This window comes from Pipistrellus hanaki, assembly GCF_964339955.1.
Source record: "Pipistrellus hanaki genome assembly, chromosome: 5".
Lineage (NCBI taxonomy): Eukaryota > Metazoa > Chordata > Mammalia > Chiroptera > Vespertilionidae > Pipistrellus > Pipistrellus hanaki.
The window spans coordinates 88,042,598-88,068,379 of record NC_140507.1 but is presented as its reverse complement, the minus strand read 5'-3'; the positions used below and the strand labels follow the sequence as shown (position 1 = coordinate 88,068,379).

General features: G+C 51.8%; 1 protein-coding gene across 2 annotated transcripts in view; it reads right to left on the bottom strand.

Annotated features, from left to right (window-relative positions):
- The window catches only part of DPYSL2 (dihydropyrimidinase like 2), a 113,938-nt gene that overhangs the window by 11,969 nt on the left and 76,187 nt on the right, over positions 1 to 25,782 (bottom strand). For both annotated transcript variants that reach the window (XM_084884812.1, XM_084884813.1), the window contains exons 4-10: positions 20,283 to 20,447; positions 16,551 to 16,612; positions 15,980 to 16,060; positions 15,370 to 15,438; positions 10,599 to 10,719; positions 3,081 to 3,237; positions 2,101 to 2,242 (exon numbers count right to left, since the gene is read on the bottom strand). In XM_084884812.1, the coding sequence (XP_084740938.1) occupies positions 2,101 to 2,242; positions 3,081 to 3,237; positions 10,599 to 10,719; positions 15,370 to 15,438; positions 15,980 to 16,060; positions 16,551 to 16,612; positions 20,283 to 20,447 (797 nt within the window). The remainder of the gene's footprint in view (positions 1 to 2,100; positions 2,243 to 3,080; positions 3,238 to 10,598; positions 10,720 to 15,369; positions 15,439 to 15,979; positions 16,061 to 16,550; positions 16,613 to 20,282; positions 20,448 to 25,782) is intronic.

The following is a 25,782-nucleotide window of genomic DNA, read 5'->3' as shown; positions in this document are numbered from 1 at the left end:
TGAGGAAACATCATTAGACTGGAGTGGCTGCCCTCTTCAAAGACACAGTGCAGACCTAGGCCTCTGGTCTGGCCATTCTAGAGGTCTCAGCCCCACGTCTGTGTTTCTGTAGCCAATGACCTTTCCTCATGTCCTTCCTGCACTTTCTCATCTCTACCACGTGTGCTCTCTGTCCTTTCAAAACCAGAATTTGAGGCCGTGCCTGCATAGAAAACTACCCTAAAGCTGGGCAAAGGAAATGAGTTGGTATTTAAAGAAAAATGACAATGGTCCATAAGCTTATGAAAACATATTCACTCCAATTAGTAACTGACAGGATTGAATGAAAGACAAAATTCACCCATCAAATCAGCCACATTTTGGAAATTTTTTATGATAACACCAATGAGGACCAGGAAGAAGATACTGGGGGATGTCACACAATGCTGGTGGCATATAAATGGATGCAGTCTTCCTGGAGGTAACTTTGGCTATATATATAGCCAAAAGCCCAACAAATATACACATCCTTTGACCTAGCAATACCACTCCCAGAAGCATAATAAAAGATACGTCCAGCGATATTCATACCAGTAACAAAACCAGATTCCCTATGGGAAGCTGAGCACTGGATCAGTCCAGTGGACCGCCTGATGGGCCCGAGAGGCTGCCATTCAGTAGGGTGGGAGGTGGTTATCTGCTAAGGTACAATTCAATGACGTACCCAGATGCAACTGTACAACTCGACTTCACTGTTCGCATGTATCACCAATAAGGAAAATATTGTTTGGTGATGGTAAGACATAAAAGTGCATGACAGCCCAGCCAGTGTGGCTCAGCAGTTGAGCACTGACCCACAACCAAGAGATCGCTGGTTCAATTCCCAGTCAAAGAACATCCTCAGGTTGTAGGCTCAATCCCCAGCAGGGGGCATGTAGGAGGCAGCTGATTGATGTTTCTCTTTCATGGATGCTTCTCTCTCTCTCTCTCTTATCCTTTTCCCTTCCTTTCTCTCTAAAAAAATTCAATAAAAACATATTTTTTTTAAAAGTGCTCTGAGGTTTTCATAGCTCAATTCTTTGGATACTGCATGAGAAAAATAAAATTTCACTGCAGGTGTAACTTCTCAGTCACAGCAGAAAATTATTTCCACTTAAAGTGCATATCCAATTTCTCAACTTAAAAACATGCAATTAAAAATCACTTAAGACTACTTATGCAGTTACTACCAAATTACTGACAAAACAGAAATAAACAACTCTTCCTGCATTAAAAAAAAAAATCAGAAACAACATAAATGTTCAAAGAACATAGAGGGGGGAAAAACAAGTTTTTCAGGTATATTTCAGAATGTGGAGACCTTTTCATGAGGTATTATCTTAATAAAACAGGCCGTGGTGTTTACACACTCACACACACACACACACACACACACACACACATATCATACACACATGTGTACTCTTGCACTGACAAAAAAATGGAAAGACATATGGCCAACATATCAATTGTCATTAAATCTGAAAGATGGTGTCATGAGTAGTTTTTATTCATTTCCATTCTTTCTGGAACAGGGATATATTGTTTGCATAATTTAAAAAATTCATTAGGAAACAACACCTGTGCTGTTTTAAAGCACTGAAAATGCAAAAAGTCCCAAGACCCTTCAAGGTCAGAGTCTGCTCAAAACAGGCCCACCACAAGCCTGTGGTCATCGTGGGTAGAGATGCTGAGCCCAAAGAGCCCTAAGAAACACGTTTAAGGACATGGAGTCCATTTCCAAGAATCGAAGGTTAATGGAGAACGTCGCCAGCTCTCTAAGGAAGCTTTTTCCTGACTAATCACAAAAGAGTCGCATTTTAAAGACTGTGGGGTATTGTTTTTTAAGTCTCCACGGATCACAGAGGTTAATAATAAAAAACATATATGAAATATTTAGAAGGAAATGATCTATATAAAGAGAAATCTTGGATTCCCAAACCTAAGAAGTATTGTCATACAAGTCCCAGCTTCTAGAATTTTCTCAACTGCCATTGCAAGGCTGACATGAGACCCATGGCCCTCCGAAGAGGAGGCCGGGGAAAGCTGGGACAGCCCTGGAGAGAGACCATTGCTCCTTACCACAGCCTTATCCCAGACGACGGACATCCGCTCCTCAGTGCCATTGGTGCCTTCGGGGATCAGGGTGAAGTTGTCCTTTCCGACCGCCTTCTGGGCAGTGTTGAAAGTGCAGTGGGCACTGCCAGTGACCTGGAGATCTCCACTGGAAGGGAAACGGGTGACTAGCTTATAACTACTCTTTGGCACCTATTTGTAAGGCGTCTTAGGGTGTCATCACACCACAGTGGAATCCTTTGGATATTGCATTCATCCCTGTCGGTGGGCCAACATTTTTATTCTAAACTAGAAGCCCAGTGTGTGAATTCACACAGCGCCACCCACTCATCTGCAGTCCTGCCATGACCCTCGAACCTGTCCACGCAGAGCTCCTGGCCTAGCCCCCAAACCCTCTGGCCTTCTCTGGCCCCTTCAAGCCCCAACCTCAGTCCCTCCAGTCACCTCAGGCTGGTCCCGCCTTCTCTGGGCCCTTCAAGCCCCGCCCTCAGTCCCTGGAGTTGCCTCGTGCTGGTCCCGCCTTCTCTGGACGCCTCCCCACTTCCACACTGTCTCCAGAGCAATGCCCCAGCTAATATGCTAATGACCTGGTTGTTACCCATTACAGCATCCCAACCATTAGCATATTAGCTCTTTTTTAAAATTTTTTTTAATTAAATTATTATCTGTGTACATATACCATTGCCCCCCCACACACATGCCCTCCCTCCCCAGAGTTTTGTGTCCATTGGTTGTACTTATATGCATGTATACAAGTCCTTCGGTTGATCTCTTATCTTCCCCAGATCTCCCTACCCTCTTTATTAGTATAGACTGCCCTCCCCAGAATGGTGTCAAAGTGGCAATCCCCTGTTCCCATTTAGCCAACTGAGTTTGGAGAACACAAGTCTGAACCTGCTTCTGCCCACCGTGTTGTAAGCCACCAGGTCCGGTTGGTCTGAGCGAAGACTGAGAATGAAAAGTGTGAACAAGTCGCCAAGACTCACCAGGACAGCAAGGAGTTGAGGAAGTCCGGAGTGGTCGGGTCAGGGCTCAGGGGTGGGGAGGTGACAAAGGCCGCGGCCTTGGCCCAGTTCTTGCTCCAGTAGTGGGAGCCGTCAGTTCCCAGGCTGGCCGTGACCGGCTCGCCGTACACCACGGTTCCTGGCGAAGAGAACAAAGCTGAGGACCAGGCCATGAGGGAGAAAGGAAACCAGCCTTGTTGGGAGGAGCCACCTGCCCCGCAGCATGTGAGGGACCCTCACCATCCCTTCGGAGAAGGTGCCAGCCGCATCTCGCAGGTGAGGACACGGATACCTGAGGCCAAATACCTCACCCACCAGAGTCACCAACTCCACGTGTTCACCTTGGGACCTTGCTCTTATTTTTTTTAATATATATTTTTATTGATTTCAGAGAGGAAGGGGGAGAGAGAAACATCAATGATAAAAGAGAATCATTAGTCAGCTGCTTCTGCACACCCCCTACTGGGAATCAAGCCCACAACTTGGTTATGTGCCCTTGATGGGAATTGAACCTTCAGTCCGCAGGCTGACCCTCTATCCACTGAACCAAACCAACTAGGGAGACCTTGCTCTTCTAACTCAACACACTCCATAGGTGATCCCAAATATTCCACCTCCTACACTGCTCATTCCCAAATCATTAACACCCTCAGACTGCATTCAAGCATCCCGCCCCAAGTGCTGTCTAGACTCATACTTTTGGGTGATCCATAGCACCTCAAACTTAACCTTATTGCTCACCTAATACTCCCCCTACTCTCCCAACACTTCCCAGCCCCCTCACGGTGTCTAGTTCTGGCTAAAGAGCTAAGAGAGGGGATTAGATGTTATACCAAAGGGCTGAAGCATTTGAGAGCAAACACAGATCTGCCCAAGAGACGGAGCGGCTCAGTGAGTCACCACCTGAAGGGAACTGCCGTTAGCACCCCGAGTCTCAGCTGGCTTTGCAAGAGAAACAAAGGGCTTTGCAGTACACACTGTGATTTCTGAGCTTCCAGAAGCCTAGTCTAGCTTAATGAATACATTATAAAGACTGTCCGTTCCCTGATGCCCAAATCATGTCCTTCTCTGTCCATTCATGTGCAAGCCAGACAGGTAGGAATCATTTACATCAGTGTTTCCCAAAGTGTGGTACGCGTACCCCCAGGGGTACGGGAAGAGTTTGGTGGGGATATGCACTGCACCGTGCTTAGCTGCGCCTAATTCTACGTTCTCATGAGTACGAGGGGTACTCAGCATTATGAAAATTATAGAAGGGGTACACATATGTCAAAAGTTTGGGAAACACTAATTTACATCATCGAATGCCAACTTCAATGGCTGAAACCCATCCTTGCCTCCACTGTCTGTCCCATTCCTTAGCTCCGTGGTCAGCAAACTCATTAGTCAACAGAGCCAAATATCAACAGTACAACGATTGAAATTTCTTTTGAGAGCCAAATTTTTAAAACTTAAACTTCTTCTAACGCCACTTCTTCAACATAGACTTGCCCAGGCCGTGGTATTTTGTGGAAGAGCCACACTCAAGGAGCCATAGAGCTGCATGTGGCTCATTTCCCTCCAGCTCATTCCAGCAGAGCCTCCGGGTCAGAGTTTAGGTTTACTTTTACTTTCCTAACATTCCTCCCCAGCTCTCCATCCATTCTCCATGGCACTCCCAGAGTGATCTCCCTAAGACCGTCTTCCCAGGCCACTCCCTTCAGGAAGTCCTCCCGAGGAGCACTGGCCTTCAAGGACAAAAACGAACTCCTCGCTGTCATCTGCTGCACGCCACTGTCCGGCGGCCTAACAAAGCCGATCTCCGCATCCCCATCATCCAAAACGCCATCCCGTTCTCCACGCCAATACTCCAATAACCACCCCGTTCCGAATTTTTGGATTCTCCACTAGATGGAGATACCCTAAAGAACACTGCCCACACAGGGAGGCACTCGGTAGCTGTGTGTTACGGTGATCTTTTATTAATGAAAGGCACCGGAGATGAAACGTGATGCCAGGCCAGCCTACCACCTCCAGGAACCCTCTCTCCTCACCTCCTCCTACCACAGGGCTGCTCCACCCCCCAGGGGTCCTTCCAGCCCTTCCCCATTCTCCAAACACAGGATCCTCTGGGGGCCAAACACTTCTCGGTCAGGAATGTGTCTCCTTTCCTCCCCACAGCCTTTCCAAGGCCTTATCTCCTGATAATTACACCACAGGCCCTCTAAGCTGCAGCGGCCACTCTGAGCTGGCTCCTCCCAGCTGTCCCCTCCAGCCTCAGGAATTTCATAAAGGAGTCCCTGTTCAGCCAGCGGTATCAGAGGCCACCGCAGGCAGGCGGGCGGGCGGACAGCTCTCTGAGGGAAATCGGTAACAACCCTGCAGCAGGAGGGAGGGCTCCACACCCGGGGAAGCCGCACCCAGAAGCCAGCCCCCGGAGCCCATGGTCAGAATCCCCTGGCAGATTTCCTGGGTTCGGGACCTTCTCAAAGCCTCTCGGACAGAATTCAGTCTGAGGAGCCAGCTGGATGTAAACAGCTCCGGCTCATTCCAAATAGAAAAACTCCGCACACCACGAAGGCCCTGGCTGCCACCAAGTCCATTTATGAGATGCAAATGGCTGAACAGCACCTCTGCTCGGATCCTCCCTGCAGCCAGGCCTGGAGCCCTGCTGGCTGTTGCCAGAGCCCAAGGCTGAGGCTGGCACAGGCAGCAGGAAAACAAGTGACTCTTAACCCTAAAGTGCCCAGATTCTATTGACATTAAAAAAGTTCCAGAGAGCAGAACCACTTGGAGAAAAAAATCCTGGACCACCATAAAGTTCCCTGACTTTCCCTTAACTTGCTCCTGCTCACCCTCGGCCTGAATCTGCCCTGCAGCCTGCTTTGGAAACCAGAGTGCAAGGAGGGGTTGGCTCCTGATCGCATCCTGACTCCCCGTCACGTGCGTGCCCTTGACTGCGGCCCTCATCTCGGTCTGTGACGTGCGACTGCTGGCGGTGCGGGGCTGGTGCACAGAACATGCTCTCACCACGAAGGAATGAGCTCAGCCTTCCACCTCTGGAAAACCCAGAGCGGGTCAGAGCTCCAGGGTCACTGCTGAGCAGCCCTGCCCAAGGCCCAGGCCGAGCCAGGACTCCTGGGCCGGGCCAAGCCGAGACAGGGGCACTTGGAGATGGAGAAAGGCAGCTTGAGGTTCATTTCTGCTTTGTCCTTCCTGTTCAGATTCCAAGGGATCCTAAGGTGCTGTGGTCTTGTGGGTTATTCCTTTTCTTCAGCTCCTAAGGGCAGGGCAGGAGTTAACCCATCTTGTGGGAGACCCCCACCCCAGGGGCCTGTGGGCTACCACTGGGGTGGGGGGGGCTGCTCCTAGCCCCAGGGCACGCTCCCGTGTGATGCCCTGTACCTGGGTGAGCCACGCAGGAGCTTCTCAGCCTCTGTCAAGTAAAAGACACCACTGAGCTGTGTGCCAGAGCCAGAAACAATCACGGCTAATCAGAATGAACCCCGGGAGGGCTCCATTGGCCGATCGGCACTCCTCTAATCACGCTGTGAGGCTTTCTTGGCGGAGGCTGGACCTTCCGATGTCCTTCTCCGGGGACCGTCTGAACTGAAGGATGGGACCCTGAGCCAGCAGCTGGCAGGCTCCCCAGGCCAGCCAGAACTGTGGGGCCCGCAGTGGGTGCTGATTCACAGGGGCTGGGGCCTGAGAGTATTCGTGCAGAGTAAACGGGAGGCTGGGCTGGGACAGCGCCCCCATGGACAAGAAGCGGGACAAGCCCAGAGGAGAAACAACGGAAGACTGGGTACATGGATTTCAACACACAACCAGGAAAGCACAGTGAGACACTGCCCGGGTCTCTGTCTGCCTGTCTCTCTCTGAGTCCAACCAAGCCAGAAGCCAACAGCCGGGCCTACCCATGAGTAATGCCGTCAGACTCTGGTACCCAGAGGGCTCCAGAGGAAGAGAATCCACTGAGTGAGTCTGGGGTTTGTGGGATCGCCCCTCTAATCTGATTTGTTTTAAAGGAACTAATGACTCATTTCCAGTAGGAAGGAGGGCAACAGGGATGTGAAAAATATCCCCACACGCTTGCTACTTATCCTATGAAGCAACGTTTGGGTTGATACCTTAGAACACTTCTGTCAAACGGACTAGACAACTCGGGGAAAGAAAGGAGGAGCTCGGGATTCAAGCTCACAGCCCAAGGTCACAGCTGTGGCCCCAGGTTCTGCCTGCCCCGGAGGAGAGGCTTATCGGCAGCAGCCTCGGGCCTCACACGCTGGAACCTGAACAGACTCCCATCCCGCAGGCAAACTGCATTCCCAAGGGCTGTGTCTGCTGCTAAAGGGAGGGCTGTCTGGGAAGGAATTTTTGCCTCCAGACGGCCTTGGGGCTCCAGCTGCAACATCAAGTCTTCCCGGTCTCTCCAAGCCCCCAGGCCAGCCTGCACATTTCAGACTTGCCAACGCCTACAACTGCCTGAGATTCCTTAAGATCTCTCTCTCTCCCCCTCCTGTTTCTCTGAAGAGCCCTGGCTAACAGATTTTATGGCAGGTACAAGCCAAGTCATGCACAAGCCAAGTCATGAGCCACTCTTTGGGTCCCAGATGGCTAGGCTGTGGTCGGCGTAACACTAAGGATTCATCCCCAAGTTGGGGTGGTCCTCCCGGCTCCGTCCATGACCACATGCTTCTTTCTCATTGCATCTGAGTCATTCCTACTGACCCGCAGGTCAAAGGAAGTCTTGCCTCGGTTTGGGTTCCCAGAGTTTGATGTTCCTCAGCAATCACCAGATGCTTTGACCTTTTCTGCATCTGGGTGGTGGGGATGGGTAAGGAGGAGGCCGGAGGTTGTCTGCGGGCTAAGGCCGGGCACTCACGGCCTCCACACTGCCATCCACACAGGAGGGGCATCGCAGCCACACTGGACCTCACACATGGACAAGATGCAGTCTGAGGGAGCCGCTCCGGAGCAGTCCCAGAATGGCCCTCCGTGGAGAGGGGACTGGCCAGGAGTCCAGGTCCCGGGTTCGCTTTCCCGTAGGATGAATGAGCTGGGGAGCACGATACTCACTTCCACATTCAGTGTCTCTTTCCTGCTAGGAGCCTATTACATGGACCAATGTCTGAGTGCTTTGGAAGATTAAAAATTGCTCAGGGCAGCCTGGTCCTGGACGGCCCACTGGACGGCACAGAGGAGGAGGAGCAGGTGCGAGGCCACCTCTGGGGAGCACTGCGGTCCTGGTGGGTCAGGCGGGCATGTGAAAATAGTGCTCATTTATGTTTTACCTCATGTCCTTGCTTCCCCTAACTCCTCGTTTTAGATCTAGGACCAGCACAGGGGGACCAATCAGAGAAGGTGTAGGGTTAGGATTTTCCAGTAGCGCCCACCGGCGGAGACATGGCGAGTCCTCTCGTGCTGTGTATCTGAGACAGGCGGTGCGTGTCTGTCGACAGCGGTGCCTTCCTCTGTGCTGACCACACATGGCTGCACCTCTTTGGAGCACTGACCATCTGCCATTGTGACTTTCTGCCCTGCCCCCACCCTGCTGGGGAAGGAGCTGAGGGAAGTATCACCCAGTAAAAGGATATAGTAGCCCTAGCCAGTTTTGCTCTGTGCTTAGAGCATCAGCCCTCAGAAGGATCTTGAGTTTGATTCCGGTCAAGGGCAGGTACCTTGGTTGCAGGTTCAATCTCCTGCCCAGGTCAGGGCATGTGCAGGAGGCAACCAATCAATGTAACTCTCACATTGATGCTTCCCTCTGTCTCCTATTAGCTCTTTATTATATGGGATTACATTCAATGCTTAACTTTTTGTTTCTTATTGTCATCTGAGTACAGAATGGTTATTAAAACAAATGAAATGGGCTGCCCACCATCTCCCCCTTCTCAGACACTGTGCCCGCGCTGCGTGGAAGTAGCGGTTGTGACGTGCTGGGCGCTGAGGCTAACTCCCATGCGCACCGGCGTGTTAGAAGCGGGTGCCTGGGTGATGCGGGGCCTGGTGAGGGCGGGTCACTCACAGTCACCATCTACAACGTCTCCTGGAAACAACTCACTGCCCATTCTGAGCCGGCGAAGTTATTTTAGGTGAAACTTCTATTTCAAAAAGGCAATTCCTTCCAGCTGCCAGGACAGGACAGGCTGCAGGAGGAGGACAAAGTGCCATCCCAGCTGGTCTGCAGCCTGAGGACAGAAGCCCAGGAGAGCTCGGGGAGGGGGGAGGGGGGCGCCTTTTGCAAGCCGCCCTCTCTTGGGACCAGCAGACTCCGTGGCCACTCAGCAGTGTGATCCAGGTCTTGCCCCAAGTCACCCAGTGAGGAAATCCTTGTCCTTATCCACGCAGATCCCACCCCACAGAGAACTAGAAACCAGACCTCCAGGTCCCACTGCCCTCACTGACAGAGAAAGAGGAACGCGGAGAGAAAGGTAAAGGGAGAGGAGAATGAGAAAGAGAGGCCAAGAAGAGATGCAGAGACCAGGGGAAAGCAGGGCAGAAATCAAGAGAGAAACGGAGACACAGAGATGGAGAGAGTAACAGAACAAGGAATAAAAGAAATGGAGAAATATGGGATTGGAGAGATCCAGAGAGGCAAAAGGGCGGGAACATAATGGAAGATGGGAAGAAGGAAGGAAGGAAGGAAGGAAGGAAGGATGGAAGGAAGGAAGGAAGGAAGAAAAGAAGGAAGGAAGGAAGGAAGGAAGGAGGGAAGGAAGGAGGGGGGGAGGGAGGGAGGGAAGAAATAAGGAAGGAAGGGAGGAAGGGAGGGAGGGAGGAAGGGAGGGAGGACCCTCTTATGATGGTCATGTTCACATCAGGCCAAGAGCCACCTGCGTCCACTGGGTGCGATCAGGCTCGTGTGGGAAGCCACCCTCCCAGGCCAGGAACACGCGGTGCGAGAATCCAAACTCGCTGCCAGGGGCAGGTTACCGCCGGGCTCGGCTGCATCCATAATGGATGAGGCGCCCACGGAACAGCCTCTGGAAGCTGCACTTAGTAAATTAGTTTCCAAGAGCTTTCTCCATGGACTCCCAGTCTCCACCCAGACTATACCAGCACAGGGTACAGGGAGGGACTTGAGCACCAGGAGGGCTGGGCAACACCCCCGCCCCACACCCCCAGGCAGGCTCTCACCCAGTGACATCACCACCAGCCACTGGGGGAAATGCATTCTGCAATGGAAAGATGCCCAGAAGGGGGCTGTGGCTGCAGATGGAAACTGACATCACCTGTGTACGTGCCTACTTTATGTAGACTGCATCGAATTAACCCGACCTCTCCAGAGGAGGGCGAGGCAGGGGGAACGGGCCTGCCCACCCACCAGTGCGGCGCTCGGCTTCAGATAGATACCGAAGGCCGCACAGAGGAGCAGGGGAGAAACCGGAGCTCCCGCCTTGCTCGGCCGTAATTAGGTTAATGCCGAACGCGGTGAAAGCGGACCGCTTGGCATGAGGGTCTGGAAAAGGAGCCCTGCTCGCTGCCACGCCGGCCTGCAGCCGGGCAGCCGGCGGCACCTACCCTTCTTCCGGGCCTGGGCGATGACCTCGGCCGCGCTCTTGCTCATCACTTTGGTGATGTACAGGGGGCAGTTGGTCTGGTTGGCGATGGTAATGGAGCGGTTCACGGCTTCGGCCTCGACCTGCAGAGAAGCGTCTGAACGTGAGACCTGTCCCCACTTCAGGAGCCCGTCAGCACCCTCCACCCTGCAAACAAAGGCCACGATGCCTGGGTGACCACCGCGTCTGCAAGACTCTACCCTGAGGGGCACGCCACATGGGATCTGCCCGGTGTCACTCCGTATTGAGTGGAGTGACAGCCATTCCTTCCCGGCCCTGCTGAGGGATCTGAGTGGGGCTGGCAGGCTGCAAAGCCAGCAGCAGCCAGGAAGATTCGCAGATTTTCGGGCCTCGCCCACGCCCACAGGACCAGCACCCCTTGGCAGTGAGGCGCAAGGTGGTTTTTATGCTTGCTGCCATCTGAGGACCTCCAAGCACAGAAATACTGCTCTAGTGTTAGTACTTCATTCCGGCTGCACGGTCTTGAGCCAAGACCCTCACCGAAGTGATCATTCGTGTTGGGCTTCTGCACGAGGCTCACAGAGGAAGCCGGCACCGACCCAGGGACAATGCGGCCTCACAGGGCCCCGGTGGTGGGGGGAGAAGAGGGGGAGCAGGCAGCATCTGTGCAAACCCCAATGCCTCTGTGTGTGGAGCGTGGCCGTGGCCAGCCACAGGCTGGTACGACCTCCAGCACAAGAAGGGAAAGAGCTGCTCTAATTAATAACGGGATGCTTAAAACCGATGCTTCCATGGATGAAAATTCAAAGACTCCCAGGTGATGACTGCTAACTACCTGCGCAGATAAGACCCCTTAGAACAAATGATATCCTCCGGAGGAATCAGCCATGCGTTTGAGTAGAGCTGTGACACAACGATGTCAGAACGCCTTTTCCTCCCTCCCAGACCTGGGGAAAGGCTGTGGCTTTATCTCTGTGAGGCAGGGCGCTGGGCGTTCCTCAGCTTTCTGACGCCTCCAGTGCCCATGCTTGGCGGTTCCCAATGTAACGCCCGGTACACAGCAAGTGCTTGGAAATGCTTCCTGGACAAATAAACTGCTTCACCCTACGTTCGTGGTTAAAGCGAGGCTGTTCCATGAAGAGCTGTGAGTCTCTTCACAAGAAATGACTGGACTCCTAACTGAGTCATCTGAGCTAAAGTCATCCACAGGAGTTTAGCCAAGAGCTGACGTTCTATAATTGCATTAACTGGCGATCTAATTTAATATCCTAAGACAACACTCCCATTTGGCCTTTCAGGCATCAAATATGTGAAGAGAGATGTCTAGAAATCTGAAGGCAAACCAAATGGCTCTTGAAAAAGCTCATTAAACATCCAAATATTTTTAATTCCTGGAATAGCTAACTGATCAGCTCCCTCTTTCTCCTGGGCTCCAGTTACAACCAAACTGCCTCTGGCCCAGGCAGCACACAGGGCAGACGTCTTCCATCTCTGTGGCCTCCTCACAAGTCTGCAGATTAGCCCAGATGGTGTGGCTCAGTGGTTGAACGCCGACCTATGAACCAGGAGGTCGCGGTTCGATTCCTGGTCACATGCCCAGGTCCCCCGCAGGCTCCATTCCTAGTGCGAGGAGGGGCAAGGGTGTGTGTGCAGGAGGTAGCCGGTCAATGATTCTCTTTCATCATTGATGTTTCTCTCTCTCTCTCTCTCTCCCTCTCCCTTCCTCTCTGAAATCATTAAAAATGCATATTAAAAAAAAGTCTGCAGAGTGAAAAGGACTCCACCAGAATCCTCATCGCTTCCCAGGGATGCCAGTGACTTCCCAATTCTCTGTCCCAACCCAGACACTTTGAAAGCGCACAGAGGCACCATTCATACCGGCAGGGAGCAATGGGTGGGGACTGGGCTGCCCCGAGTGCACTGGGATGAGTAATCATCCTAATTAGGGAGTAAATGGAGCAAAAGTGCCAGTTCTATCGGGGCCCTACCCAAAAGGACCGGCTTCCAGGAAGACGGGCTTTGGTTCGGAGAATCCGGGTCCCAGGGTCCTGTCGGGATTCGCTCATCGGCTGAGAGGTTCTGACCCCACTTCCCCCACCCTCGCCCAGGCCTGGAATGAGGGCAGAGGCCAAACGACAAGATTAGCTCGTGGAGAGAGAAGGTCATTTACACAACTCTCCAGGCTGCACCCAGAGCCACGAAAAAATCCACATTTCTCCTTCTATGTGTATGGGTGTGTGCCTGACAGGCAGCATAATTCTCTCTCTCTCTCTCTCTCTCTCTCTCTCTCTCTCACACACACACACACACACACACACACACACACACACACGAGCTCTGCTTTAAATACTGCTGCTTTAAAACATTACGAAAATAGTGTTAGAATTAGAAATAAAAACTACCATTTGCCTCACCATAGAGCTCTCAGAATGTGGGGGGGTCACTAGCCCTGCTTTCTGACTTTGAAAATGAGCATGCCTCCCTGGCTGGCATTACTCAGTGGTTAGAGCATCAACTGCACATTAGAGGGTCTCGGGTTTGATTCCCGGTCAGGGACATGTACCTGGGTTGCAGGTTCGATCCCCCGCTCTGGTCAGGGCACATGGGAGAGGTAACCAATTGCTGTTTCTCTCTCTCCTCCTCCTCCCTTCCATCCACTCTCTCTTAAAACAAAAATTAATGGGGAAGATATTCTCTGGTGAGGATTAATAAAGTGAAATTTAAAAATGCAACATCCCAAGGTCCAGAGAGAAAAGCAAACTATTTAGGAACACAAAGTGTCAGTACACACAGCAGTGTTAATACACACACCAGTCCCAGGACACACAGTGTCAGCACACACAACAGGGTTAACACACACACCAGCAGCCCCAGGACACACAGGTCAGTGCCAGCATGCCCTTCATGGCTCAGTCCCCAGCATCTATGTAACCCTCAAGGCCATTAGAAAGTTCCTTTCAGTAAACAATTCTTCGTCACCCTCACTTCCGAGCCAGTCTTTCCCTCTCCCCCCTTTCACAGGGGTCACGCTCTCCTCCACCTTGCTGCCCCCATGGGGCTGCAGTCTACTTTGTGCTGGGACCTTTGATGGAAAGGTGCTTTCTAGATTTCTGCAGTCCCTGCGTCTCCCTTCCAATCTTCTCTGCTGCAAACGGCCAGCCACGCTGGCAGCCCCCGGGGTGCGGGGAGAGCAGCAGAGGCGGGGACCGCTCCGCACAGCCCAGCGCATGTCGCAGAGCTGCATTCTTGCAGGCTCTGCACCGCTATGTCCTAGAGATGGCAGCTGGACTGCGAATGAGGGTCAAGGCCCCCAGAACGGTTCCACATTTTATCGCTCATGTAGGGCTTAATACACAACAGACCCCTGGCTGGTGACAAGCTGAAAATTGCCACCAGCAGCGGAGGGAGAAGGCGTGGGATGTGCTGGCAGCTGTCCTAAGGGAGCACGAGCCCTGTGCCTGGCAGAGGGCAGGGCCTCTGAGCCGCTGGGAAAAGCAGGCGGAAGAGAACGTCCCCAACAGCAGCCCCTCGGGAGATGAGAGGTCGCCCCAAGGAGCCAAGAGCTCCCCATGATGGACCACTCTGCCAGCCCCCAGAAAAGCCTCCATGACCCACTGCTGTGGATTCCGAAACACTCAAAGCAGCAACTGCTACAAGAGAAGTCTCTTGGGACAATGGCCTTGATTTTTGTGGTCAAAATGCCAACCGGAATGGTGTTCCCCTGGTACCTTCGGCGTATCCAGCGAGCCCAGGGCGGGCTCTGCGTTCTAATTTGGAGTTTGCAGGGATCTGGGGGTGCAGAGCAGACAGCAGAGAGAAGGGGAAGCAAGCCCCACCAAGACTCTCAATTGAAAGGAGCGCAGGGCCCACAGAACAGCCTCGTGGAACAGGGAGAACAGTGTTTGCTCTCCTGTCACCTGCACAGTCAGCGGGACAGAGGGCACAGCTCCTCAACCAACGCCTGAGAAGCGCTGAAAGGCCACACGTTCTACTTTACTGATTTTTTTTACAGAGAGGAAGGGAAAGGGAGAGAGAGCTAGAAACATCGACGAGAGAGAAACATCGATCAGCTGCCTCCTGCACACCCCCTACCGGGGATGTGCCCGCAACCAAGGTACATGTCCTTGACCGGAATTGAACCTGGGACCCTTCAATCCACAGGCCGATGCTTTATCCACTGAGCCAAGCCGGTTAGCACACGTTCTGCTTTAGAGAAAGCGATTCTCCATCACGTACAATGTGGGCCCCCCGCCCCCGGTAACTTACAGCCTCACCATCCAAGTCCGCAGTTCTCAGCCTCGGTGCCTGCAGGGCCCCTGCTCCTCATTTCCCTCCCCTACTTCCAAAAATTGGCTCTGCCAAACCCTGCTGGTCACCCTGGGCAGACCTACCACGGGAAAACACACAGTTCTCTTATGCTTTTAGATAATCCCCGTCACTAATGCTCGGTGACTGGTAAGAGAGATCCTGGAAGCCCCAAGATCTGAACCACGAAACCCAGATTGCAGGACGCTGATGGAAAGCTGTTGGTGTCCCCCAAGAAAGGGCTGAGAATCCGAGATGGAGAGAGGAGTGTTCAGGCTAAGCAAGCCACACTGCTTTATCCTCCACCCCGTCTCCCCCTGCACTCTGCCTGAGCAGACACAGGAGGGTAACCTGTGACCTCGGACGACCCAAACAGCCTCAGGAGCCCCAGCTCTGCGCGCAGGAGGGTGTGCAGCCCTGGCAGCCCAGGGGCCTGCAGGGCCTTCGCTGCATCGGCAGGTGCTCACCTCCTCAGGCCGGCTCAGCACGTGTCCCTCGGGGCCCGTGATGCCCAGGTCCAGGATCCGCTGCTGCTCCTGCGACGTTTAAAGAAAGCCAGGCCGTCAGAGGCTGTGTGTGTACACGTGCATGTGCGTGACTCTGTGTGGGGCCGCAGGTGGCTCTGACTGCGAGGGACCTGGGTAGTAAGTTACTCAGGCAAGACGTAAAAATGGTGCTGCGGACCCCCTGGCCCTCAGAGAGAAAGGCTCACTGCCCGACTCCCAGTCCCGCCTGAGCTCTCACAGGCCAGTCACAGCCTCCCAAACGCATGCAGCTGCTCCCTGGGATGCTGGTAAAATGTCTGCCCGTGGGGCTCCACAGCCACCCCACACAGACAGCTGCACCCAGCACGGAGAGACTCCCCGTCTCCGGAAAGGGAGCAGGCTGTGTGTCCCACGGAATGCACCAAGAGCGCCTGCAGCCCACGCTGCAGCGAGGCCACACAGCACCCAGATGGCTCCATCAGGCCCCCTGCTTTCCCTCCCGGGGCTGAGCGACAGAAGCCATTGCTTCCCAAGCCTGCCCCCCGCCCAGCGGCTCCTGCAGAAAGCAGCGACGGACAGGAAGGCGCAGTACCTCTGCGATGATGTCGCCGTTCTCTGCGTGGACTTGGGCGATGGCACCGATGTCCCGGATCACGCTCAGTACTTCGTAGATCTGGGGGGGAGGGAGTTGGGGTCAGAGACGGGGACCTCCAGCTTCCTGTTCACCAGCACAACCCTGACCCCAACGGCCACAGGGGCCAGAAGTGGCCCCCATCTCCTCGGGGCTTCTACAAGCTGGTGTTTTTACGGATCCGGAGGGCAACGCTTCTGGCCGAGTGTGGCAGAGCGGACGCTCCAGTCATCAGCAGAGGCAGAGTAACCGAACAGGATGTGAACAGAGAGTAAGAGCTCAGAGGAGACCCCAGGCTCTGCGCACACCCCTCAGCCACGCGGTCGGATGGCGTGCTGACTGCAGAGCCGGGTACAACCCCAGTCCTGGCTCACATCCTCCCTAAAGGTGGAGTCAGAGCCAGAACTTGACCCACCAGCCATTGCCCCTGAAGCTAAGGGATGTGCATACACTCGAGGCCGCTCTCAAGACAACAGCCTTGGCCCCGTGTGCCCAATGCCAAGGAACGGCTCAGAAAAGCCACTCCTCTTACCTGGGAATCCGTCAGCTGGAAGCGATCTTTGAAAGCCATGTACACGAGGAAGGAATTTACCCCTGGAGGACAGACAAAATAGACAAAATGCATGGCTGTAAGTGGCCGTCCAAACAATCTGGAAGGGTATAAAACCATTAAAATATTATGTGTATGTGTATTATACACAGTAGAGGCAAAAAGTAGGTTTACAGTTGATGGTATGGAAAAAGACGTACAGGATATGGTTATTACATTCTTCCAATAGCTTATTAACTCTGTGTATCCTGTACTCACAACCAGAAACCTACTTTTGTCCCCTCCCTCCACCTCCTCACCCCCCACTCCCCTACCTCCCCACCCCATTCAGAGAGAAAGAGAGACAGGTGGAGACGCAGAGAGAATGATAAAGCAAATGAGGTACAGTATAAACAACTGGTGAATCTGGGAATAAAGTGGGAAAGCTTTTTTTAGTATTCTTACAATTTTCCTCTAAGCTTAAAACTACATAAAAATTAAAAGTTGCTGTTATGTGTACACCCACACAAATACACACAGCAGCAGCATTCCAATACCGAAGAGTGGAAGCAATCCAAGTGTGCACGGACAGAGGAACGGACAAACACAATGTTGCACAGTCATCTAGTGGCATTTCACTCAGGCTCAAGCAGGATAGCAAGAAGCTAGGAAAACTCCTTGGCAAGTAAAGTGGGGACACTGACAGACAGCCGAGCAATTCACGGCGGATACAGAAGGTCACTTCCTAAAGATAACACTTGGGTCTTGGTTGTACTTGAGCTCCAGGCCCAGGAAAGCAGCAAAACCAGGTGGGTGACATCAGGGCCAGCTGCAATGACTAATGAATGAGCCATGTCCTGGCACTGGCCAATCAGTGGAGACCACGACCCTGACGACCTGACCACCTGGAAAAGCTGAAGAATATTCTATTGAGATCTTCCCCTAACATCTGCCCTAAACCTTCAAAACAAAGGAGCCAGCCCACCCTCTGGGAGTACCTTCCTCATCCACCTCCCCTACCCATGTGCATCTCCTAAACTCTAAGAGTCCCCAAGAGATTTGCGACCAGGGGAGCAATGGGCAGGAGCAGCTCATCCCAGGTTAACCCCCTGAGCCTGTCCCCTTTCCTCTGGCTTTGCAGTGAGCTGACTGCAGCCCACCCCAGCTCATTTCTTTCCTGTAACATTTTTAGGGAATCAAAGCAGCCCCACACAGGTTCCCTCCTGTTGCTTCTTCTACTCTAAACCTTTCCTTGTTCTCTGTCCCCAGATTTAATACACATACTCCCACAGTCACCTGGAGTCCAGTTGTGAAATCTTTTTTGCATGAAGTCAAGAACCCACACACTACCAGTGCCCGAGGCAGACCCAGTCCGGGCTGGTCCCCTTTCTGGTAACATTCTGACACTTGCCACAACACGGCTCAACCCTGAGGATATTATGCTCCGTGAAAAAAGCCAGTCACAAAAAAGACAAATACTGCAGGATTCCACTTACATGTCACTTTCATAGAGACAGAAAGTGGAATGGCAGAGAATGGGGTTGCCAAGGGCTGGGGGGAGGGAGAATGGGGAATTATTGTTTAATGAGGACAGAGTTTCTGTTTGGAAAGGTGAAAAGTTCCAGAGGAGCATGGTGGGGATAGTTGTTCAACAATGTGAATGTACTTAATGCCACCAAACAGTACACTTACAGTGATTAAGGTGGTAAATTTTGTTATGCTGTATTGTACTGCAATTAAAAGTTAAAAAGTTTTCCCCAACTGTTGTGACTTTAATAAGGCAATGAAATAGAAGACCTTATTGATGAAGATCTGTAATGAGTCTTTTCTGTGGTGAACAGACTGCCCTCCATGCTGACTTTTAAGAAAAAGGTCCTTGAGTGTGACAAGCATATGTTGCAGTTCTCATCCTGGTAATTTGAGAGTTCTCGCCTCCCTCGTGTGAGAACAAATATTCCTGCCCAAATGGTAAACAACTGTATGACAACCTCATAGCCTTAGAGCTTAGCCCAAGGGTGCTGCTGGCAGTGCCGTGAGCTGCCTAAGGTCAAGCCTCAGGACATCTCAGCCCTTCTCTGTTGCCAGGCAACAGTTGTTATGGTAACTCTCTTGGTTGAGTTCGACTAGATTTATTTCTAAGTATCAAAAGTTAAATCTTGGCATTCTCAAAAGTGAGAAAGATCAAGCTACTTCCTTTTCTGTTGGGCTTCATAGTAGAAAGAATCTTAGGATATCTAGTACAATACCCTCCTGTGAGAGTTGGTGTGCTTTTTTTTATTGAGACTCAGAAAACTTAAGGAATTTGCCCAAGGTCACACAGCTAATTTGTGGAAGAGCAAAGCAATAAATCCAAAACTCTAGATTTCCATTTTGGGCTTCTTCTACCATATCTCTGGATATCTACTACTACAGGCCCAGTGCACAAAATTCATACATGTGTCCCTTAGCCCAGCGTCAACCCTCTCCAATCTGGGACCCCTCAAGGGATGTCCGACTGCCCGTTTAGGCCCGATCTTACTTGGGCAATCGGACATCCCTCTCATAATCCAGGACTGCTGGCTCCTAACTGCTTGCCTGCTTGCTTTCCTGATTGCTCCTAAACGCTTCTGCCTGCCACCCGGATAACCCCCTAACCAGTCCCCTGACAGCCTAATTTTCGCTTAACTGCTCCCCTGCCAGCCTTATTGCCCCTAACTGCCCTCCCCTGCAGGCCTGGTCACCCCTAACTGCCCTCCCCTGCAGGCCTGGTCCCCCCCAAGTGCCCTTCCCTGTAGACCCGGTCGCCCCCAAATTCCCTCCTCTGCTGGCCTGGTCACCCCTAACTGCCCTCTCTTGCAGGCATGGTCCCTCCCAAATACTTTCCCCTGCTGGCCATCTTATTGTGGCCATCTTGTGTCCACATGGGGGCAGCCATCTTGTGTATTGGAGTAATGGTCAACTTGCATATTACTCTTTTATTAGATAGGATATCTATATCTAGCAATTTCCCTCCTGCCATTTTATTCATAACTCATGGGACTTCTGAGCTTAGAAATCTCTGAACTCGAAAGCAATAGTTGCTTCCCCAACAGTTAAGATCCAATGAGGTCTACATGTGACCCAGCTCTATAGCCAAGTTTAAGGGATTCCCTGCAAGAGGATATAATTTGGTTATACCACTCAAAACCCCAAGTTTCCTGGGGATAACAGGCTCCCAGGGGCATTTTGAAGTAGTCAAGATCCCTTCAGCCTCCCTGAAAATCTTTCAGAACCCAGTCCTTGGAATCCTACTCCCCAAAAGAGTCCTATGGATCAACAGACCCCTTAGGTTTTCCCACAATCTCCTCACCCTCAAGTCTGTCCTGGTTCTTCCAGGTTTGCAGGAAGAAGCTGCTCAAGTCCTCTACCCCAGGTCCCAGGCACTCTCCTGCGACTGCCCAGAATCCTCACTGGCTCATCACTCTCGTAGCCTCTACGCCCCAGCTTGGCTTGGGCACATGGTTCCCTCAAACCAATAAGCTGCAAGCAGCTGTTACTTAAGAGCAGGTCCCTAGAATAAGACACAGGTTCTCATATCAGTGAAAGCTTCTTTGGCTACCCTGGGTGTGGCCACCTCCAATCAGCATGAGCTGCAGCCGAAGCCCTGTCTCCCACAGGCCCGGGGTGAGACCCAAAAGGGATCTATTAAGTACGGAGCTTGTCTCCACAGGGCTGTGCCAGCCCATGACCTGAGGGTGCTGGGTCCACACAACCTACCGTGATCCTTCACCAGGGCCTCCATCTCCTCTTGGATGCCCTTGTGCCATTCGGTGATGTCCACGTGCAGAGAGTAGTCGCAGCAGGACTTGCTGTCGGCCCATTCCCTCCACTGGTCGAAGGCAGCCAGCAGGCTTGTCCCAGGCTCTGGCACGACATGGTCAACTAGAAGAGAACAGGTATTTGTCATCATCAACAAAAGCCTCCAGGGCCACAGGCCAGCAGCTGTTTTCCCATTTCAACCCTGCACAAGCCTTCTTGGTTTCAAAGTCGAGATGGTGATCTCTACAATCGGCTCCTAATAATCCACTTAAACCAGGTGACTACCCAAGAGGGAGAAAGCAGAAACTTGGCATGGCATGGTCACTCCAGTGAAACCACGCATGAACTGCCCAGATCTGATTTCCCAGCTCAAAGCCCCTGAAAGGACACACCTTGGGCACATTTCGAGGACAATGAGTCATTATGGACAATGGCAGTGTCAAATGGCCAGCCCGAGCTGCCAAGCCCTTCCTTGTGTTAATAGCTGCTTGTGAGACGCCCCCCACCAGACAGCAAGGAACTTGAAGTTGCTGGACCCCAGCCACACAGACAGAGCCTTTTCAAAGATCCCCGGCATATCCACTCTCTCATCACCACTCGTATTTCTGCAGCATAATACCACTTTGTAAATTAAGGGAGAGCTTTCATCAGAAGAGTTCAAAGTGTTTTAGAACTGTGGCCATTGTTATATTATTATTGAGCTCGGCTGATATGGAGAGAGAGAGTTCTCTGGAGTCAAGCGGACCGGAGGTTTTGGGTAAGCTACTTAACCTGTGCGGGTTTAAAATAGGGGTACTGCGTACCATATACATTTGCTGTGAAGATTAATTGGGACAGCGTATCAACCTTAAGTCACTCCCTTATTTAAATCTGCCAATGGCTTCCTCTTGCTCTTCAGATAAAGACTAAAGTCCCCAACAATGTCTGCGTGCTCTGGCCCATGACTGCCTCCACCACATCACCTTGGGAGCACCGACCCCCTCCCATGCTGCTCTCACTTCCTAAAATATCAGCCTGCTCCCTTCTGCCATGGGGCCCTTGCACATGTTGTGTCTCCTAGGGGTTGGAGAGCTTCCACCCAGTTAACACGGCAACAGGAAGTTTACAGGATCTGTTATTACTCGTCTTCCACACAGAGACACTAAATTTCAAAATGAAATGACTTGTCCAAGGTCAAATCAAACTTGTGCAGCCAAGAAAATAAAGTCCAGGACTCTTTAGCCCTTAAGCAATGATTCATTCTTCTAAATAAAATATCACATTTTCTAGACCCAGCTAAGCAATTCTCAGCTAAGAAAATGCCAGCCCAAGCAATGCTAGTCAGCTCAGGTTTCTGAAATGGATCAAATCTTGCAGATGCTGCTAAATTGGAATCAACTGAGCTTGGCTCTGTATGTCTCAAAAATGTGGGCAGCCTGGGCGGGTTGGAGGGGGTCAATGGTAGGAAAAAGGGGACAAAGGTAATACTTTCAACGATAAAGAATTATTAAAAAAAAAAAAAATGTGGGCATCTAAGCTGAATTTTCTTTTGACAATATTTACTTTTTATAAGTAGTAGTATATGCAATTAAATGGGTACATACATAGCTGGCACTGTAATACAATGTTGTCTAATGGAAGCAATGAGGATGTGTGTACTTCTAATACAATCATTCCATCTAGAAACCCTGACAAAACAACCCCAGTATCTGTCCTTGTGTTTCCCTGCTTGGGAAGGAGGGCAGTGAGCAGTTTGAACAGAATCTCCCTAGTCACACCCCACACCCCTGGCTTCATCTCTAGCCCTCCTCCAAACCACTCTTCCTAAGCACCAGAAGGATCCTAATCCTTTAATCCGGTCCTGTCATTCCCTGATTAAATTCTTCAGTAGCTGGCCACCATCTTTAGAGGACACATTCAAGCAACTCCCCTGGGCCCTGTGCATCCAGTCCTGGCTCATCTCCCACCCCCACCCCTCACCCCTGCATTCTCTCTGCCACCTGCTCCTGGCTCTCCACCATCAGGCCACCCCAGCTGTTTTTCATCCCCTGACCAGCCCAACCCCTCCCAAACTCCAGGCCTTTGCACAAGCAGTACTCTCTCTGGAAATCCATTCCCCTTGCTCTTTAGTCAGGCATCTCCTCCTCCCCGTGGGGCTAAATGTCACCATCCCACGGCCACATCCCATTTGCAGGCATTTCTGTATCCGTTTCCATAATTTACTATTTAACTGCCTGCACCAGGTTCCACATGCCATCACAGCAGGCAATAAAGGCGGCCTGAATACAGTAAGTGCTCAATAAATGTTTTCAGCAAATGAAGGACTGTTCCCCCCAACCTTGCAAGACCAGGTCAAACAGAAGGAAGTGCTCTCCTGGGAACACATCCGGATTTTCCTGTTCAACCCCAAGAGTGTGTAAGAAAATCCTCAAAACTCCAGGGTATATGAAAAGTTATCTTGAGAGTTTATTAAAGCACAGATCCCTGGACATCACCCCAGGGTTTCAGGTTCTGTGGGTCTAGACTGGGACTGGAGAAATTGCATTTTCACTAATAAAAGAGAAAGATGCAAATTGACCATACCTTCATGGCGCCCCCCAGCCAATCATGCGTGTGTATGCAAATTAACCCAACAAAGATGGCAAGTTAATTTGCATATGCATGTGCCAAGTGGCTGGGGGCGGGGTGGGATGCACGTGTTCTGCACCACCCCAGCAGCTCCGGGCCTCGGGGCAGCATAGGAAGGTGGAAAGGCCGCTCCGGCCTGAGCAAAGGCAATGCCGGCAGCCAGGGGAAGGAAGGCCCATTCTTGTACAAATCTTCCCGCACTGGGCTTCTGGTTTTTAATAAGCTCCCTGGGAGCTAACAAGTCTGCCTCTGACCACCTGAACATCACTAAGGGGAGGTCATTTCCCATTTACTTCTCCTGCACCTCTATTCACTTGTGCCCGTTTCACTGCACACAACGGCATTATCACTTACACACACAGCGTGGTCCCCTGCTGTCATACTGTGGCTCCTCTTCGTGTCCACAAACACTCCCACAGTTGTGAGCCCAGGACAGACTCAGGACAGACAAAGCTGAGGGCTTCAGGGAAGTAAACACATTCCCTCCGGGAGCTCATGACACTCAAGAAATGTGTCCACGAAAAGCTCCCACATGTTTTCCCACAGTCCTCCTTCCGTAGAAGCTCTCCTGGGAAGAGCTGGCCCAGGGACAGGGCAGAAGGTCATGCTCACTTCCGGAGGGAGAAGGTCCCCACTGCCTTCCCTTGGTTGACTTCTAGGCTATCTGTCCCTATGAGCACAGCTTCTGCCTTGCAGCTGACTCCTCCCACTCATTAAGACATGAAGGAAAGCTCACTAGCCCAGCCTCACATCCCCCACCCCCCACCTTGCCCCCAGCAATGAACAGAACACGGACTTGGGTTCAATGGGCCCCGAGTTCAATTCGAATTCTTACAGCAGCACTCCCTTACTGCACACATTGTCTCTGGGAACTCTATTTCTTCATATACACTGAGTGGCCAGATTACTACGATCTCTGAATGCATAATAATCTGGCCACTCAGTGTGTGTGTGTGTGTGTGTGTGTGTGTGTGAGATATATATATATATATATATTGTATATAAGGTCCGGTGCATGAATTCGTGCATGGGTGGGGTCCAGCCTGCCTGGTGGTCGAACTCCTGGTCGAAGGGACAATTTGCATATTAGCCTTTTATTATATAGGATATACACTGAGTGGCCAGATTATTATGGGTTCAGAGATCATAATAATCTGGCCACTCAGTGTATAAAGCAGGGGCATGAAGCCACCTGGTAGACAGGGCGGCAAGAAGTAAAAGCACCTGGCAAAACGGCGGCCAGTGTTCATGCCCCGGGTGAGCAATGGGAAACGCCACCGTGGTGTCGGCAGCAAGCCCGTGAGTCTGGTTTATGAGGGAGCCATCAACCTGCCCCAGGACAGCGGCCTGAATTCAGGCGTGACAACCGGTGTCCAGAAGTGCTTTCATCAGGAAGACACCAGCTATTTCCAAAGGACTGTTATCACTTCTCTTTAAACTGTCAGAAGACCCTAAATTCCTCACAGCTTTGTTGCGATATAATTCCCACGCTCTACAATTCACCCAGTAACATGGAACCATTCAGTGGTGTTTCGTCTAGTCACAGGGTTGTGCAACCGGCACCACAGTCTATTTGTAGAGCGTCATCCACCAAAGGGGAATTACCCAAAAAGGAAGCCCGGGCCATGAGCAGCCTGGCCCTGCCAGTCCCGGCTGCAGGCAGCCTGTGGTTTGCTTTCTGACTCCATGGCTTTGCCTGTTCAGGAAATTTCATACAAATGGAATCATACAAGCAAGATGTGTCTGGCTCCCCTCACTTAGCGTCATGTTTCCAAGGTTTGTCCATGTTGTAGCGTGTGTCAGCATTTCATTCCTTTCTACTGCCTTGAGTGGTCCTGGAATCCTATTTTTTTGTTTACTGGATATTGCAAGGTGTTAGACACGGAGCAAACAGGCTGCTCCCTGGAATTTGTGGCATGTAAAGGGCCCTGCTTCTTACAACTTTTGTTTTGAGGGACCTGTAGATACACATGCAGTTGTAGAAAATGATACAGTGAGATCCTCAGACCCTGCATCCAGGGTCCCCCAGGGGTAACATCCTGCCCGACTTTAGGACAACATCACAACCAGGAGGTCGACAAGACCCCAAGTTTTTAAAAGGCCAGCAAAGCAGTTGGTCTATCTGGTCAGCTCTCAAGGGGCCCTTTTATTTAAAACACAGATGCTAACAAGTCATCACCACCGTCCCTACTGCGGAACTCCAGCGGCTGAGTGGGAACCACGCTCTGTGGGAACGTCGGCGTGGGGTTAAGCATGTGGGGCAGAAAGAAGGGGGGTGGGGTGGGAACGCCCTCCCACTAGGCCCCCACCTCCAAGGCTCCAAAGCCTCACAGTCACACCCAGGGGCTGTTCTAGGAACTCCTCTAAGTCAGCACACGCACCTCCCTCGCTCCCATCAGAAGCGCCCATGTCCTGTCTCCCATTCCAGGACCATCACTGCCTCATTCTGTAGTCCCCCCTTACCAACAGCCTCACCCCTTTCATCTTAGATAAATGAAGAGATTTGGATTCAGGGCAAACCATCAAGGAGGCGGCAGCACACACCACCGCTGGCTTATCCGTGGCCCTCCCGCGCTGACATCTATTCAGCAAAATGCCGGTGACCCATCCAACAGGGAAGGGCTTTGTTGGTGCGAGATAAGAGCCCTGGGGAGCCCAGCCTGCCAGTTAGAACAGGGTTTTATTCTGGAAAAAAGGCAGAAAAGGAAGAGGAAGCACCTGTCCCTGGGAACCTGCAGAGAACCTGCAGGAGGGGTGGGTTCAGATGTGCGAGTGTCTGGCCAGTTCTGCCCCTTACTCATCGCGTGGCTTTGGACTAGATCAGTGGTCGGCAAACCACGGCTCTTTGGCC